General features: G+C 45.0%; 1 protein-coding gene across 6 annotated transcripts in view; it reads left to right on the top strand.

Annotated features, from left to right (window-relative positions):
* adcy7 (adenylate cyclase 7) overlaps positions 1-16,004 on the top strand; it is a 195,777-nt gene that overhangs the window by 134,369 nt on the left and 45,404 nt on the right. For all 6 annotated transcript variants that reach the window (XM_041191171.1, XM_041191172.1, XM_041191173.1 and 3 more), the window contains 2 exons: positions 946-1,104; positions 2,740-2,872. In XM_041191171.1, the coding sequence (XP_041047105.1) occupies positions 946-1,104; positions 2,740-2,872 (292 nt within the window). The remainder of the gene's footprint in view (positions 1-945; positions 1,105-2,739; positions 2,873-16,004) is intronic.

Genomic DNA, 16,004 nt, shown 5'->3' with positions numbered 1-16,004 from the left:
GTGATTCTATTATTTATCTTTTGTCTTGGCGATTTACTGGTTCACTTTGATCATGTTGAACTGCTAGTAAAAGAGTTTCTATTTAATTTTATTATACTGCAGCAGGGAATTTCAAGCTGAACTGAAAGTATGCTTTATACGCGGGTGAAATACCATCTTGAACTGCAGCTGAAAGCAGCAATAGCAAATCATACCTCTTATAAAAGATTACCTTTTCCTTTGAAGTCAAATTCTATTCCATTGAATAGAAAATGAGTTACAATTTGCTATCATCCAGTTTGCACTTTTATCTAAGACAAATTTAACTCCATTATTGATAAGTCATTTTTGTTTGTTTAAATGTACTTTTAATCATCATTATGGATAGTGTTCTGTAACACTTAAATGGTTAATGTTAAGTTTGGATAATTTTAGCTTTCTTTATCATTTTGAAAGTACCAATATGTTAGCTACCTGAGAGTGTTGACCAACAAGAATAATAGATATTCATGTTCCATCCTTTATAGAAAACCCTAACATGGTTAATCTTCAGTCCTGTTTTCCTACTGACATGAGTAATACTCCTGCTCTGTGCATTCGTGTTTGATTGTGGGCCTGCTACCATCATGACCTCGGTTCAGACTTACCAAACAAATTTCTCTTCATAGGTGCAATGGGTACTATGGAGAACTCATTTCTACTCACTGCTGCCATTTATGTTTTCCTTGTATAACATTCACCATCTTTAGCAAAAAAGAACTGAAGATTGACCATGGCACAGAATATGCTGTGTAAAGAGTTGCAATGCATATTGGTGAAACATTTTAGTGGGACTGATTTCTTTTGTGACTCCTAGCTACTTCTGATGAGCTGACTTACCAGCAATTGATGTACAATAATTTGGTTTTAAGAACTGGGAATACTACAAGTAAAGGTGAGCTATCTATCTATTTATTCCCTTTACAGGCAAGTTCGGGATGCAACAGGAGTAGACATCAGTATGCGAGTTGGCGTTCATTCTGGTAACGTACTATGTGGTGTAATTGGACTTCGGAAATGGCAGTATGATGTTTGGTCACATGATGTTACCTTAGCCAATCACATGGAATCTGGAGGCGTGCCTGGGTAAGATTTTTTTGCTGTAAATGGCCCCTGACACAAGCCACAGTTTCTACAAAGTATTGTTTGTTTAATTTGTCAGATAGCTGGAAGTGATTTTAATTTTGGACTTCCATGTGGCTGAGAGTCCAATGGGGTGGGATGTAACTGATCAGGGCAGAGCGTTATGATCCCCATAGAGACTAATAGCCTTTTAAAAGAAAGGAATCCCTCATGCTGCCAATGGAAAGAAAATAGTGAACAAGATTTCAATTTTTAAAACTTTTACTGTGACAAACCAACTGAAATCAACATAATTCAAACTTAATCGACAGGCGAAAGATATTTCAAACAAAAAGGTTAATTTCACTTTAAATAGTCGATTCTAAAAAGATATGCCTCAGGTAGTTACAAGCACTCGCATCACTTCCCGCACAATTGTGGCATCTCGCAACCTTTCCAACTTGGCCTCCAGTATGTAGGATCTCTCATGTCCCGCTCAATAAATTTGGTCCTTGTGTCACTTTCATCAGCAGCTGAACTCCATCTAAAGTTCATGGGTACAGTTGACACCTGAACAGCACACCCCTGCAGAACCTCCTTAGCTAGGTTCATGACTGTCTTGATGGCACAGAATCCTCTGATACTTCCTTCTCCGATCCCTTTAAATGGTATGGTTGGCTTTGAAACAGCAGCGATGGATATCTTGTCCAATCCTTGCTTTCTCTGTATTCAGCTCTCTGTCCTTTCCAACTGTATAATACACAGTAACGAAGTCCCTGCTTTGTTCTCAAAGTCTTTTTCCTACTTTTTTAAAATTCAGCATCTGTTTTGAACTAAGACTAAGACTAGCAATAATTTGATTTCTAATTAGCTTTCTGTTTACCTTTGCTTTCATTCCCAAAGCAATCTCATATCATATGTGCATTTTTCAGAATTAAACTGCTTGCTAGGAAGTCCAATTACACCTTTTTAGAATATCCTTCAGCTTTAATTTGGAATTAAAGAGACATTTCACAAAAAGAAAATACAGTATGTTCCCCAAAGCAACAAGACTTATCAGAAGAGTTATAAAGGTGTAAGTAGCTGGTCTTTGTGATGGAGAGGATATGGGGCCAGAAGCACAGCCCAGGATCGAATAGGATGCCAGGGAGATATACTTGTTGCTGTCACTAATTTTACTGAAAATATAGATATGAATATAAAGAGGGAAACATGCTTTATAGTCTCACTAACATTTGTATTAAATTGACAATGAAATAAATGACATCGTAGATAAATAAATACTGTGGCCACAACAGCAGGCTAGAAGTTGGATATTCTGCACTGAGTGACTCACCACCTGATTCCCCAAAGCCTTTCCACCATCCACAAGTTACAGGTCAGGAGCGTGATGGAATATACTCCACTTGCCTGGATGAGAGCAACTCCAATAACATTCACGAAGCTTGACAACATCCAGGAAAAAGCAGGTTGCTTAACTGACACCCAACCCAACACCTTAAGCATTCAATCCCTCCACCTCCAGCACACTGTGGCTGCAGTGTGTGCTAGCCACAAGATGTACTGCGGCAGCTTGCTAAGGCTTCTTTGATACCAGAGTTTAAGTGCTTTGAAGGGAAAGTAGGTTCATTGATTGTATTTTGTATTATTTTTGTTTAGTCGTGTGCATATCACAGACGCAACACTGAATCATTTGCATAAAGCATATGATGTTGAAGAAGGAAATGGGCACCAAAGAAATGCCTACCTCAATGAGCTGAAGCTGAAAACATATTTGGTTATTGATCCAAGGGTACGTATTTAACACTATTTCAATTATTTACTTTGCTTCAATAATCCCAGGTCAATGATGTATGGAGTTCACCTGTTGTCACATAATGCAGTGTTATATACAGTCTTTGAGATTGAAACATATTGAATTATGTGAAAATATGTCAGTATGAAAAGTGAAGATCTTATGGACTATTTTAAATATTTACAAGTGACATTTTCTGGACCTAGTTATCCCCTGCCTACCATAGAATTAAGACTGTAATTGGTTTCTCGCTCTATTTAATCTTGTGGCATGTGAAGGTGTCTAATTCAATTAACATGGGAAGTATTTTTGCTTTGCTTTTATGTAGACGGTGCTGAGTCAGCTTAAATATAAGAATAAGAGTATCCCATTTAGCCCATCTAGATCACTACAATTTCCATTTGAGGACTCAGTCAGACCATTTTCCCTTTGTTTGATCAGAAATGTAGTTTTTCAGCCTCGAGGGTTATATCTGGTACAGGATCCCATGATTTAATTTTTTTCCCAGGTACCAGGAGTTAAACTTGGGAGTTTCCTGATCTTTATCCCTCTTTTACTCACAGCTAAATCTGTGGAGTAAAAACAGAAAGTGCCGGAAAAGCTCAGCAGGCCTGGCAGCATTGGGATTGAAGAAGAATCATATTGGACTCAAAACATTAACTCTGTTTCTCTCTCCACAACTGCCAGAACTGCTAAGTTTTTCTAGCACTTTCTGTTTTTATTTCAGAGCTCCAGCATCCACGGTATTTTGCTTTTGTTAACCTGTGGAATCATTGGATTATATATTTTATAATATGACAGTCGCTCAACATTTCAGTAGCATTAATGTGATAAGTAATACTGTTAGGGGTTGAATTTTCTTTGGACCTCTCCTGCTGTCTTGCTGTAATTTTGCTGGAAATCCAGTTATGTAAATGAAGTTTCCACTGAAATTAAACTGAAGTTATCAGTGGAAGACACCCACCCCATTGTGATGAAGCTTTGATAATGACTAGATTGGGAGGCACAAAAGTACTCTAGAGATGTTGGTGCTCTTGAATTTGATTGTGATTTCAGATTTTGATACTGGTTGGCATCTGTCATATCCCTGAATGCTGGGTGCAGAGAGGAGTTAGATAAACATCAAGGCCCGGATTTTTATCTTTGAGGTGGGAATCGCAATTTGGGCCATTTCCTGATCTCGCGACCCTGCCTCCTGCCCCAGGTACTTATCGATGCTATTTTCATTGAGTTGGGGCTGCTGCCTCCTGAAGCAAGCCTGAGGTGGGCGGATGACAATGCAGGCAGGTTAGAACACCTGCCTCCATTCACTGGGACATTGGCCCAGTTCTGCATCAAATATTAGGCACCCTCGCCCTCACCCCTTTCAGCCCCCACTCACCCATCACCCACCTTCCCTTGCCACTTCCATACCCCATGCCCGCTTCAAACTCCACACTCCCTCCATACCACCCCCCTTCCCCCCTCCCCCCATCATGCACACTCAGTCAGCATCCAGCACTTATAAGCCTTGAAATAACATTGAAAAGTATTTGAGGTTGTCATGAAGCTGTCAAAATAAAGAAACAGCCATTCAAAACTCTTTGAAAAATCATTACTATACTTAAGAGTTCATAAAGCTATCATTCAGCCACACAGCCATTCAAACTCCACTTGAAAAAAAGTTAAATTAGCTATTTTATTTTAAAATAAACAAACAGCCATTTAAAAACTTCTTCAGAAAAGTTCAAGCCTATTAACTGTTCATAAAACTCTCAATCAAAACAAAGCTCCCAGTCCCCTTGGCAGCTGTATCAACAATCCCTGGTGAGCTAAATCCATTTGTGGGGCTTGGAGCTCAGCCAAGCAATTATAAGGGGATTCCGAAGCACAGCTATATCAACAAAGGCTCTAGAGCTGCATATGAAATGCTTCACTGATTCAAAAGGTGAACAGATGATTGGACTGTCTTTCAAAGAAAATATTAAATTATGGGAGAAATGGCTACGTTAAAATCTTAATTTTAATACTCTTGAATACGAAGAGCACTTTTTCCACTGCATAAAGTACTCTACTGAACCTGAACACTTTCACAATGCTGGTCAATTTAATTGTCACTTACCTATCATTAATCATTATATTAAAAACATATTTAACTTATGCAGCATTACATTATCATTTGTGATGTTATCAGCACCTTTTGAACTTACCTGCCCAAAGGTTCCTGACTCCAAACTAGGCTTCCTCTGGTGTTCACATCTCCCCTGCGATGCCTTGAATCATGTTTCCTAATAAAACTGGCCCGACTCCATGGAAATTATGAGAGGTCTAAAATACCCAGCAGCTCAAAGGAGTAGGCAAGGGCAGGATTGCTGTGTGCGGGCTCACTACCCACACCCTTATCCTGGGGCCATAATAATCCCAATAAAGTCAGGAATCCCAGAACTGGGTCCACCCACAATTTTTAAATCCTCACCTCCTTCCTCCCCCACCACCTCTGCTTTGACATGCATAGAGGCATGAAAATCTGGTGAGGTGTATGAACTCTGAGGTAGTTGATATGCAGCTGATACCTGACCATGTAGTGGAGGGAGAAGTGTATACAACTTTCAGCAGTCCAGGAAGTCCCTTTGCTCTGCAGTGTGTCTTCAATATTCAAACTTTGAATTTGGAAATACTCACGGTGCACCCTCTGAATGGTAAGCCTGTTCTCTACATCTCTCCCAAAGTTGAGTTTGGGGTTGTAACTTCACTTATACATTGAAGCTGATTGGTAAAGCGTAGCGAAAGCATGTTTGCTAGCTTCAGACCTATTTCATGGTTTTTGCCACTGATTCCAGTTTAACCAGTAATTTTGGGAATTTGTAATTTTGGAAGAATTATTTGGCTTGCATGTTGCAGTTTAAATTTTTATCTTCTGTCAACTAGAAGGAATGTGCAATTTGTTTGCATCCAGCAATACCAGTGCAGGAAAAGGAGGAGTGACAGATAATGTGTTTATTTAAGATGCAGTTAGAACTGTGAATGGTGATGAAAACTGGATTCCGTTTTAGGGATTGCACTGTATTTTTATCAAGCGGGGGAGCAGTGTGTGTGGGATGTTCTTTTCTCCACAGATTTTTGCAATAACTGTACAGCTCATGGGAGTCTTGGTTGGATACTGAGCAGACAAATGTTATTCATAGAATTAGACTAGCTACCTTGTGGCTACTTGGCTGCCAACAGTTGAAAATGAATTTGTTGAATCTGTGTCCCAAAATGCTTTCGTTTGGATTTCTTGAAAATTACTTTTGGTGTGGAAATGAAAATAAATGCATGTTTGAATTTCCTGAGTACAATTCTTTATAATGTGGCCTTTTGATTAAATATTTGTATAAGTTGTTTTATTAATTCACCCCTACCTCAGGAATTTTTAAAATAAAAATATCCCTCACAAGAAGTACCTTGAGTTTGGGAGAAATAAATGAAAGATTTATATAGCCAGCTAGTAGAAGGTGAGCAAAGGCAACTGGGAATGAGTTTTCCTCCCAATTTTATTTATTTTTTTTTTCATTCACGGGATATGGGCTTCGCTGACAGGGGTAGCATTTATTGCCCATCCCTAGTTACCCTTGAGAAGGTGATGGTGAGCTGCCTTCTTGAACTGGTGCAGCCCATGAGGTGTAGGTACACCCACAGTGCTGTTAGGAAGGGAGTTCCAGGATTTTGACCCAGCGATAGTGAGGGAACGGCGATATATTTCCAAGTCAGGATGGTGAGTGACTTGGAGGGTGACCTCCATGTGGTGGTTTCCATCTATCTGCTGCCCTTGTCCTTCTAGATGGTAGTGGTTGTGGGTTTGGAAGGTGCTGCAGGTGAATTCCTGCAGTGCATCATGTAGATGGTACACACTGCTGCTATGGTGAGTCAGTGGTGGAGGGAGTGAATGTTTGTGGATGCGGTGCCAATCAAGTGGGCTGCTTTGTCTTGGATGGTGTCAAGCTTCTTGAGCGTTGTGGGAGCTGCATTCATCCAGGCAAGTGGGGAGTATTACACCACACTCCTGACTTGTGCCTTGTAGATGGTGGACAGGCTTTGGGGAGTTAGGAGATGAGTTACTCGTCACAGGATTCCTAGCCTCTGACCTGCTCTTGTAGCCACAGTACTTATGTGGCTAGTCCAGTTCAGTTTCTGGTCAATAGTAACCCCCCAGGATGTTGAAAGTGGGGCATTAATGATGGTTATGCCATTGAACGTCAAGGGGTGATGGTTAGATTCTCTCTTGTTGGAGATGGTCATTGCTTTGCACTTGTGTGGCGTGAATGTTACATGTCACTTGTCAGTCCAAATCTGGATATTGTCCAGGTCTTGCTGCATTTGGACATGGACTGTTTCAGTACCTGAGGAGTCTCAAAGTGCTAAATATTGTGCAATCATCAGCAAACATCCCCACTTCTGACCTTATGATGGAAGGAAGGTCATTGATGAAGCAGCTGAAGATGGTTGGGCCTAGGACACTACCCTGAGGAACTACTGCAGTGATGTGGATGATCCATCTCATGTGGACCTCCAACAGCCACAACCATCTTCCTTTGTGCTAGGTATGATTTGAACCAGTGGACAGTTTTCCCCCTGATTCCCATTGACTCCAGTTTTGCTAGGGCTCCTTGATGCCACACTCTGTCAAATGTGGCCTTGATGTCAAGGCTAGTTATTCTTACCTCACCTCTGGAGTTCAGCTCTTTTGTCCATGTTTGAACTAAGGCTGTAATGAGGTTAGGAGCTGAGTGGCCCTGGCGGAACCCAAACTGGACATCAGTGAGCAGGTTATTGCTAAGCAAGTGCCGCTTGATAGCACTGTTGATGACCTCTTCCATTACTTCACTGATGATCGAGAGTAGACTGATGGGATGGTAATTGGATGGATTGGATTTGTCCTGCTTTTTATGTACAGGACATACCTGGGCAATTTCCCACATAGCCAGATAGGTGCCAGTCTTATAGCTGTACTGGAACAGCTTAGCTAGGGGCGCTGCAAGTTCTGGAGCACAAGCCTTCAATGCTATTGCCAGAATATTGTCAGGGCCCATAGCCTTTGCACTATCCAGTGTCTTCAGCCATTTCTTGGAGTGGATTGAATTGGCTGAAGACTGGCATCTGTGATGCTGGGGACCCCCCGGAGAAGGCCAAGATGGATGACCCCTTGGCACTTCTAGCTGAAGATTTTAGCAAATGCTTCAGCCTGATCTTTTGCACTGATGTGCTGGGCTCCTCCATCATTGAGGATGGGAATATTTGTGAAGCCTTCTCCTCCAGTGAGTTGTTTAATTGTCCACCACCATTCATGACTGGATGTGACAGGACTGCAGAGCTTACATCTGATCTGTTGGTTATGGGATCACTTAGCTCTGACCTATGTTATAGCTTCACTAGATTGATGCCTCATTTTTAGGTATGCCTGGTGCTGCTCCTGGCATGTCCTGCTGAACTCTTCATTGAACCATGGTTGATCCCCTGGCTTGATTGTAATGGTAGAGTGGGGGATATGCCAGGCCATGAGGTTACAGATTGTGTTCAAGTACAATTCTTCTGCTGCTGATGGCCCACAGTGCCTCATGGATGCCCAGTCTTGAGTTGCTAGACCCATTCAAAATCTATCCCATTTAGCCCGGTGGTAGTGCCACACAACACGATGAAGGATATCCTCAGTGTGAATCCCAAGGTTTGTCTCCACAATGACTGTGCAGTGGTCATCCCTACTGATACTGTCATGGACAGATGCATCCACGGCAGGCAGGTTGGTGAGGATGAGGTCAAGTATGTTTTTGCTTCTTGTCGATTCCCTCAACACCTTGCCGCAGACCCAGTCTAGCAGCGATGGACTCGGCCAGCTCGATCAGTAGTGGTGCCACATTGAAGTCTCCCACCCAGAATACATTCTGCGCCCTTGCAACCCTCAGTGCTTCCTCCAGGTGGTGTTCAACATTGAGGAGCATTGATTCATCAGCTGAGGAAGGGTGGTACGTGGTAATTAGTAGGAGATTTCCTTGCCCATGTTGGCCCTGATGCCATGAGACATCATGGGGTCCGGAGTCACTGTTGAGGATTCCTAGGGCAACTTCCTCCCAGCTGTATACCACTGTGCCACCACCTCTGCATACCCAGGGATGGTGATGGTGGTGTCTGGAACATTATCATGATTCATTGAGTATGACTATGTCAGGCTGTTTCTTCATAGCACTGTTGATGACTCTTTGCACTACTTTAGAGCACTCCCAATTTTGGCACTAGTCCCCAGATGTTAGTAAGGAGGACTTTGCAGGGTTGACCGGGTTGAGTTTGCTGTTGTGGTTTCCTGTGTCGAGGTCCATTCTTTTTATTCCTTGTTTGATACAACTGAGTGGCTTGCTGGGCCATTTCAGAGGGCATTTAAGAGTCAAGCACATTGCTGTGGGTCTGGAGTCACATGTAGGAGATTTCCTTCCCTAAACGGAATTAGTGAACTAGATGGGTTTTTAGAACAATGGACAATGATTTCGTCATTAGACTTAAAATTCCACCATCTGCCATGGCGGGATTCAAATCCAGGTCCCCACAGCATTACCCTGCGTCTCTGGATTACTACTCCAGCGACAATACCGTTATACTATTGCCTCCCCTCTAGTAGTTTTCTCTCTGTAGTTTTGTCCTCACTCAAAAGCTTGGAAATTTGTTGAGTGGTTAAATTCAATAGTGCTGTCGCAGCAACTATGATTGATGTATAAGTTAACTCAGCCTATGGTTTGTGAGCCAGTGAGGGGAAAGGGTAAGAAAATCTCAAATGATACTGTATGCAGCTGACTAATCAATCACTGTTGTCCTAGTTTGTTGATTGTTACCAATTCCTCTGGTACGAACAGTCCTATTCAAGCAAGTAGGGAGACAGAAAGCAGGAAACTGTAGCTTAACATCTGTCGTAGGGAAATTGCTGATATCTGTTATTAAGCAGGTTATAGTGGGGCATTTGGGAAATCTTAATGCAGTCAGGCAGAGTCAACATGGTTTTGTGAAAAGGAAATCATGTTTGTCTAATTTATTGGAATTCTTTGAGGAAATAGCAAGCAATGTGGATAAAGGGGGACCTGTGGATGTGCTGTACTTAGATTTCCGGAAGGCATTTGACAAGGTGCCACATCAAATTATGTGCAAGATAATAGTTCATGGTGTCGGGGTTGGCATATTAACATGGATAGAGGATTAGTTAGTTAACAGAAAACAGAAAGTAGGCATAAACGAGTAATTTTCGGGTTGGCAAGATGTGATGAGTCAAGTGCCTCAGGGAACAGTGCTGGGGCCTCAACTATTTACAATTTTTTCCAATGACTTGGATGAAGGGACCGAATGTATGGCTGTTAAATTTGCTGATGACACAAAAATGGGTAGAAAAGTGAGTTGCAAAAGGATATTGATAGATTAAGTGAGTGGGCAAAAATTTGGCAGATGGAGTATAATGTGGGAAGATGTGAACTTGTCCATTTTGGCAGAAAGAATAGAAAAGCAGCATGTTATTTAAATGGAGAGAGATTATAGAACTATTGAGGCACAGAGGGATCTGGATGTCCTGGTAAATGAATCAGAAGTTAGTGTGCAGGTACTGTAAGTGATTCGGAAGGCAAATGGAATGGAATATGGATGTTTTGCTACAGTTTGACAGGGCATTGGTGAGAACACATCTGGAGTAATGTGTACAGTTTTGGTCTTCTTATTTAAGAAAGGATATAAATGCATTAGAAGCAGTTCAGAGAAGGTTCACTTGACTGATCCCTGGGATGGGTGGGGGGGTTTATTTTATAAAGAAAGGTTGGAGTTTAGAAGAATGAGAAGTGATCTTATTGAAACATATAAGATCCTGGAGGGGACTTGACAGGGTGGAAGCTAAATGGATGTTTCCCCTTGTGGAAACAACTAGAACTAGGGGACATATGTTAAAAATAAGGCGTCTCCCATTTAAGATGGAGATGAGAAAAAAATTTTCCTCTCAGAGGGCCAAGAGTCTTTGGAACGCTCTTCTCCAAAGAGCGGTGGAGGCAGGGTCAATGTATATATTTAAGGCAGAGATAGGTTTTTGATAAATAAGGGCTTCATAGGTTACTGGGGGTAGGTGGAATATAGAGTTGAGGCCACACTCAGATCAGCACTGATCTTATTGAATGGTGGAGCAGGCTTGGAGGACTGAATGGCCTACTCCAGCTCCTAATTCGTATGTCCGTATGAAGACCTTATTTGCCACCCTGAGTCTCACCACAAGCCACCAACATGGAAGAGACCAAGGGCAGACCCAGACCAAGATGAAACAATGAACATAAAAGTTCTCCTTAAAGGATGTAACACATGTGAGAGCTCTAAACCATAACTGTTGGAAGAAGCTGGAAGCAGCAGCGCCCTCCCTAAATGGTGAATGGCAACTGTTCAGTACAATGTCTGCTTTCCATATTGTCCATTCTAAAATATAGACCAGAATTTTTACGTCGGCGTGCGGGGCAGGCCCGACATGGAGACGTGTAAAATCACACGTGGTGACATCGGGCGTGCATTAAGGCCCTTGAGCTATTAATAGACGATTTTCAGAGCCTGTGCAATCTTCAGATTGTCGCACAGGCGCAACGGGCAGGTGAGTAGGCTACGTTTTTAAAAACCTCATCCACCAGCGGGATAAGAGGGACGAGTGGGCTCATGAGTGGATTTTGGTAGACATTTAATGTTTAAATTTACTCCTACTTACCTGTGTGAACAGAACAACTTCAAATCTCTTCACAGCTGGTTGGACAGGAATAACAGGCTTCAGGTCAGGACTCTGGAGTAAACATCATTCTTGGGGCCTTGCTGGTTTCAGGAAGCCTTCCCTTACTCTGGGAATGGGAGTTGTGCTCTCCACTGGAGGCATCTCCTCTGAGGAGGAAGGTGGGGCCAGAAGGGGGAGAAGGCCAGGAGTCCATATTCAGCCTCCAGGGGAGCCACCTTTGGGAGGACTGGCACAGGCATAAGGGGTGCAGGGCCAACAGGAAGTCCAAGGCGGAAGGGGCCGCAGAAGATGCCACTATCCTGCTGCCAGGGTTTACAGGTGGCGAAGCAGCTAACTCAATATGTCAGAGGTGCAGTGCCGAAGGAGGCTCCATCTCTTAAGGGAGACAGTGACCTCTATCTGTCAGATGATAGGACCTGAGATCTGCATCAACTGTGCGGGTGCACACCCCATGCCAGTGGCATTGAAGGTCATGGCTGCCCTCAAGTTCTATGCCTCCTGCTCGTTCCAGGGGTCGGTGAGTGACCTTTTCAGAGTCTCCCGGTCAGCCGTCCACACTTGTGTCAAGCAGGTGACAGATGCTCTGTTCATGCGTGCAGTGACTTTCATTTACTATCGCTGGGACGAGGCCAGCCAGGTTGAGCAAGCCAGAGGCTTCGCAGTGATTGCTGGGTTCCCCCGCATTCAGGGTGCAATAGACTGCGCACACGTGGCCATCAAGGCACCAACAGGTCAGCCCGGTCCCTTTGTCAACAGGAAGGGCTTCCACTCCATGAACGTGCAGATAGTGTGTGATCACAGGGTGCTGATTCTACAGGTCTGTGCAAGATACCCAGGCAGCTCCATGATGCCTATATCCTCAGACACTCCCAAGTGCCGGGACTCTTCAGTGCTCCAGCCCGGCTTGATGGATGGCTGCTGGGTGACAAGGACTATCCTCTCAAAAGCTGGCTCATGATGCCCCTCCACCATCCAAGAACAGAAGCTGAGCAGCGGTACAATAGGAGCCACGCCTCCATAAGGGCTGTGGTGGAGAGAGCCATCGGTCTTGTCAAGATGCACTTCTGATACCTGGAATGTTCAGGGGGCGCACTGCAATAAACCCCCAGATTGTATGTCGCTGATAGTGGTTGCATGCTGCACTCTCCACAATCTGGCGCTGGAAAGGGGGATGCAGTGGAGGAAGAAGATGTAGACGCAGATGCTCTGGCTGCACATTGAGTCCAGTAGTGAGTCCAAGGACGAGCACGCTCAGAAGAATGCTGAGGGGATATACGCCAACCGGGGTAACTTCCAGGGAGGCAGGGACACCCAGGAAGCTTTAATCCAATGGAACCTTCGGCTAGCCCACCACAGATGGACCTCAACACATGACAGGGCTGCAAGCTCCATACTTGATACCTGGGAGCAACATCTGCCTGGGTAGGAACATTAACTATGTGTCTTGTCCATAAAGCTTCAATGACAAACAAGTCACTCATAACATCGTGGGTTCCCGTCCACCTGCAGAAGTAAGGAATCACCCTGAACCTTGTTCACAAATAAAGCATTTAATGAATCTAAAAAATAAAACAGAAAATAAACTTAGTTCAAAGGTGTTGAGCTGCACACCAATTTATAATCAGCTAATAGCGGGGCAACATAAAACCACCAGTGAGAAGTCCGTGGTGTGCCTAAGATGCCTTACATTTACTTTTCGGGTGCTACATTTAGGTGCTCCTCCCTTGCTGGCACTTGCATTGGAGGCAGCCTGCTCACTCTGCTATCCTGTTGGCCTTGATGACCTTGGCGGGTGTCCTTTGGCCCGTAGAGCCTGAGATGACCCCGTCTGGGAGGGAGGTGGCCAGTAACATGGCTGGCATCTCCCCAGTCGCCGAAGCCTCATCAGATCCTACGGTCACTGGTGGAGGGGCGGAGGAGCTGCTGCCCTCATCCAGAGTGCCCTGAGAGGAGCCCGCAGAGATGACAGGCAGCTCATACACTGACGTGAGGTCGCTTCAGACCTCCCTGTTCACCATTGATGATGGACACTGAGTTGAGATACTGGGTGCCTAATCCAGCTGGGGCCAATGCCGCTCTGAGGGCTTGCAGGTCCGAGCGCAACCCCAGGAAGCCCTGATTGTTCTCCTGGAGGAGCTTCTCCATGAAAGTTGCCACTCTCTCCATGGAGGAAGCATTGCGCTCAGCCATGAGGGTCTATGCATTGCTGATGGTCCACATGGCCTCTTCTGTCACGGAGACCATGCCACGCACGGCCTCATGTCCCTCCACCAGATCCTCCCACAGACCCTGCTGGACTTCTAGCATCTGCTGCCTCAGGGACGACTTTAGAGGCATATCATCAGCCACCGGCTGAGCCTGTGCCTGGTCCCCTGCAGTCCTCCAGCTGCCGGCATCATGGGCACTCTCCGTCTCTGCCTGCATCTCAAGCAAGTGTGAAGTGCCCTCACCGCTGTGCCCCGGGCAACTAGCCGATGATCTAATTCCCACCAAGATGCCAGTGTCTGCACTGGTGCCTGCCTGGCTGAGATGGTGTGACACTGATGCTTGTAATTATTCTGGGCCTTCAGGTGTTAGTGGCGGCCCCTCTGCCTCTTCCTCCAGGCCCTGCTCCGGTGATGCTGAAAGGAAGAACAAGGACATTTGATTAGTTCAAGTGGAGATGATGTCAATGTACATGCCTGTCCCCGAATCAGCTCCATAATCAACGGGCAGCTTAATTCACTAAACAGTCAACAGTGGAATGGCTGCAAGGACAGACATGGTGACCTCCGTGCACGGCACTCCTACCTCCCCCTGGCACCCTGCCTCACTGCTACCGGTGGACCTGGGCGCATGGCACCTCTCCAGCTCCAGAGCCTTCTGCTCATATCTGCTTATAATCGCCAACTGTGCCTGGCCTCCACCAGTCTGTATCTGCCCTGAGTTATTGTGTGTGGTCTTCTCCTGAAAAGGAGAGAGGAGGATTGATGAGTCCACCCTGTACCTGGATTGCCATACCTGCCACCCCCACCTGAGTGAAACATTGCAGGGCTCCAGTGAATTGTGACCCTGTAGCTGCCGCACACTCACACCAAGCAGCCAGGGCCGACCCCCTTGCCCAGATGCTGCCTCCATCACATTTGCCACACTTACTGTATGACCCTCCAAAGCAAAGAAAGGAAGCACAACCACGTAGAATGCCTAGGGCAGCACATGGATGGGTGCCCCGCCACCTGGAAGTTCCTCTCCCAGTCAGTCAGTAACCTGACTTTGAAATTTTTCGACGTTCCAGCACTGCGCCTAGGTGCAGATTGTTGAAGTCGCTTCCAAAACATGACTGTGGGTGTAAGTCTACCACATGCAGCGGATACAGAACCCAGCTCAGCACAAACCTCTCAGGGTGAACTAGGCTGGCTCACCCAGTGAAGGCCACATGCCATGAATGATTCAATGCAGTAATTACATTCAGAGTTAGCCAGTGGTGGGGGGGGGAACCTAACTGCTGTGTTAAGTGACCCATGCCAACACAGTACTCACCTTTCCCAATCGCAAGAGGTTGCTGAAGCACTTGCAGCACTGAACCCAGGTACATTGCACCACATCGTGCGCGCTGACAATGCCTGCCCCTTCCTCCCAGGCACATTTAGTCATGTGGGGGTGCCTCCTCTCCCCATCCCTCGGCATGAGGATTTCACACCATGTTGCCAGCTCCTCAAGGAGGGCAGCAAGGCACTCATCTGAGAAGTAAGGGGCACAGTGCCCCGCCAAAAAGAGTAATAACAGAAAAACAAACAGTTAAGGTTACATTTATATTGGAACTGTAGTGTGTCATGATGTGTGCCAGGCAGATCAAATCTATGAGGGAAACTTGATTCTGCGTTCACAACTGTTTTGCAATTTGTATTTTATTTTGAGATGCATGCCTTGAATTCAGAAGTAATAAGAGTACCACAACTTCAGAGATTTTAGAAAATTAAATTAAACATTTATTAACAAAAGAAAAGATTTCAAGCACATGCATAGGTCTACAAATTGCTGCTATAATAACTGCTAAAACCCCTCCTGTCTGGCCTGCTCACCAGCAGCGCTCTTGGGAGCTCTTCTGCTGGCCATGGTTGACAGCTTTTGGAAGGCTGCCTGTGTGCTCTTTAAACAGGCCGCCGGATTGCCATTGGACCCAGCAGTCATTGTAGTCCTGCTGCCGCCCGCCCCCTCCCGCTATCCTTGGGAGCTGCGATTCACACTGGGCGGGCCTTAATTGACTTGCCCATGTAAAATGGCAGCACGGAGCTGATCACGGGCGGTGATCGGCCTCGCGCCTGTGCCCGCTCCCAAACGGCCTGCCCGACAGGCAGAAAATTCTGCCCATAGAGTAGAAAAATAGATAATTGTTGTTAAAGTGACATG

Source organism: Carcharodon carcharias, chromosome 7 (genome assembly GCF_017639515.1).
Source record: "Carcharodon carcharias isolate sCarCar2 chromosome 7, sCarCar2.pri, whole genome shotgun sequence".
In the NCBI taxonomy this organism is placed as follows: domain Eukaryota; kingdom Metazoa; phylum Chordata; class Chondrichthyes; order Lamniformes; family Lamnidae; genus Carcharodon; species Carcharodon carcharias.
This window is presented reverse-complemented; position numbering and strand designations above follow the sequence as displayed.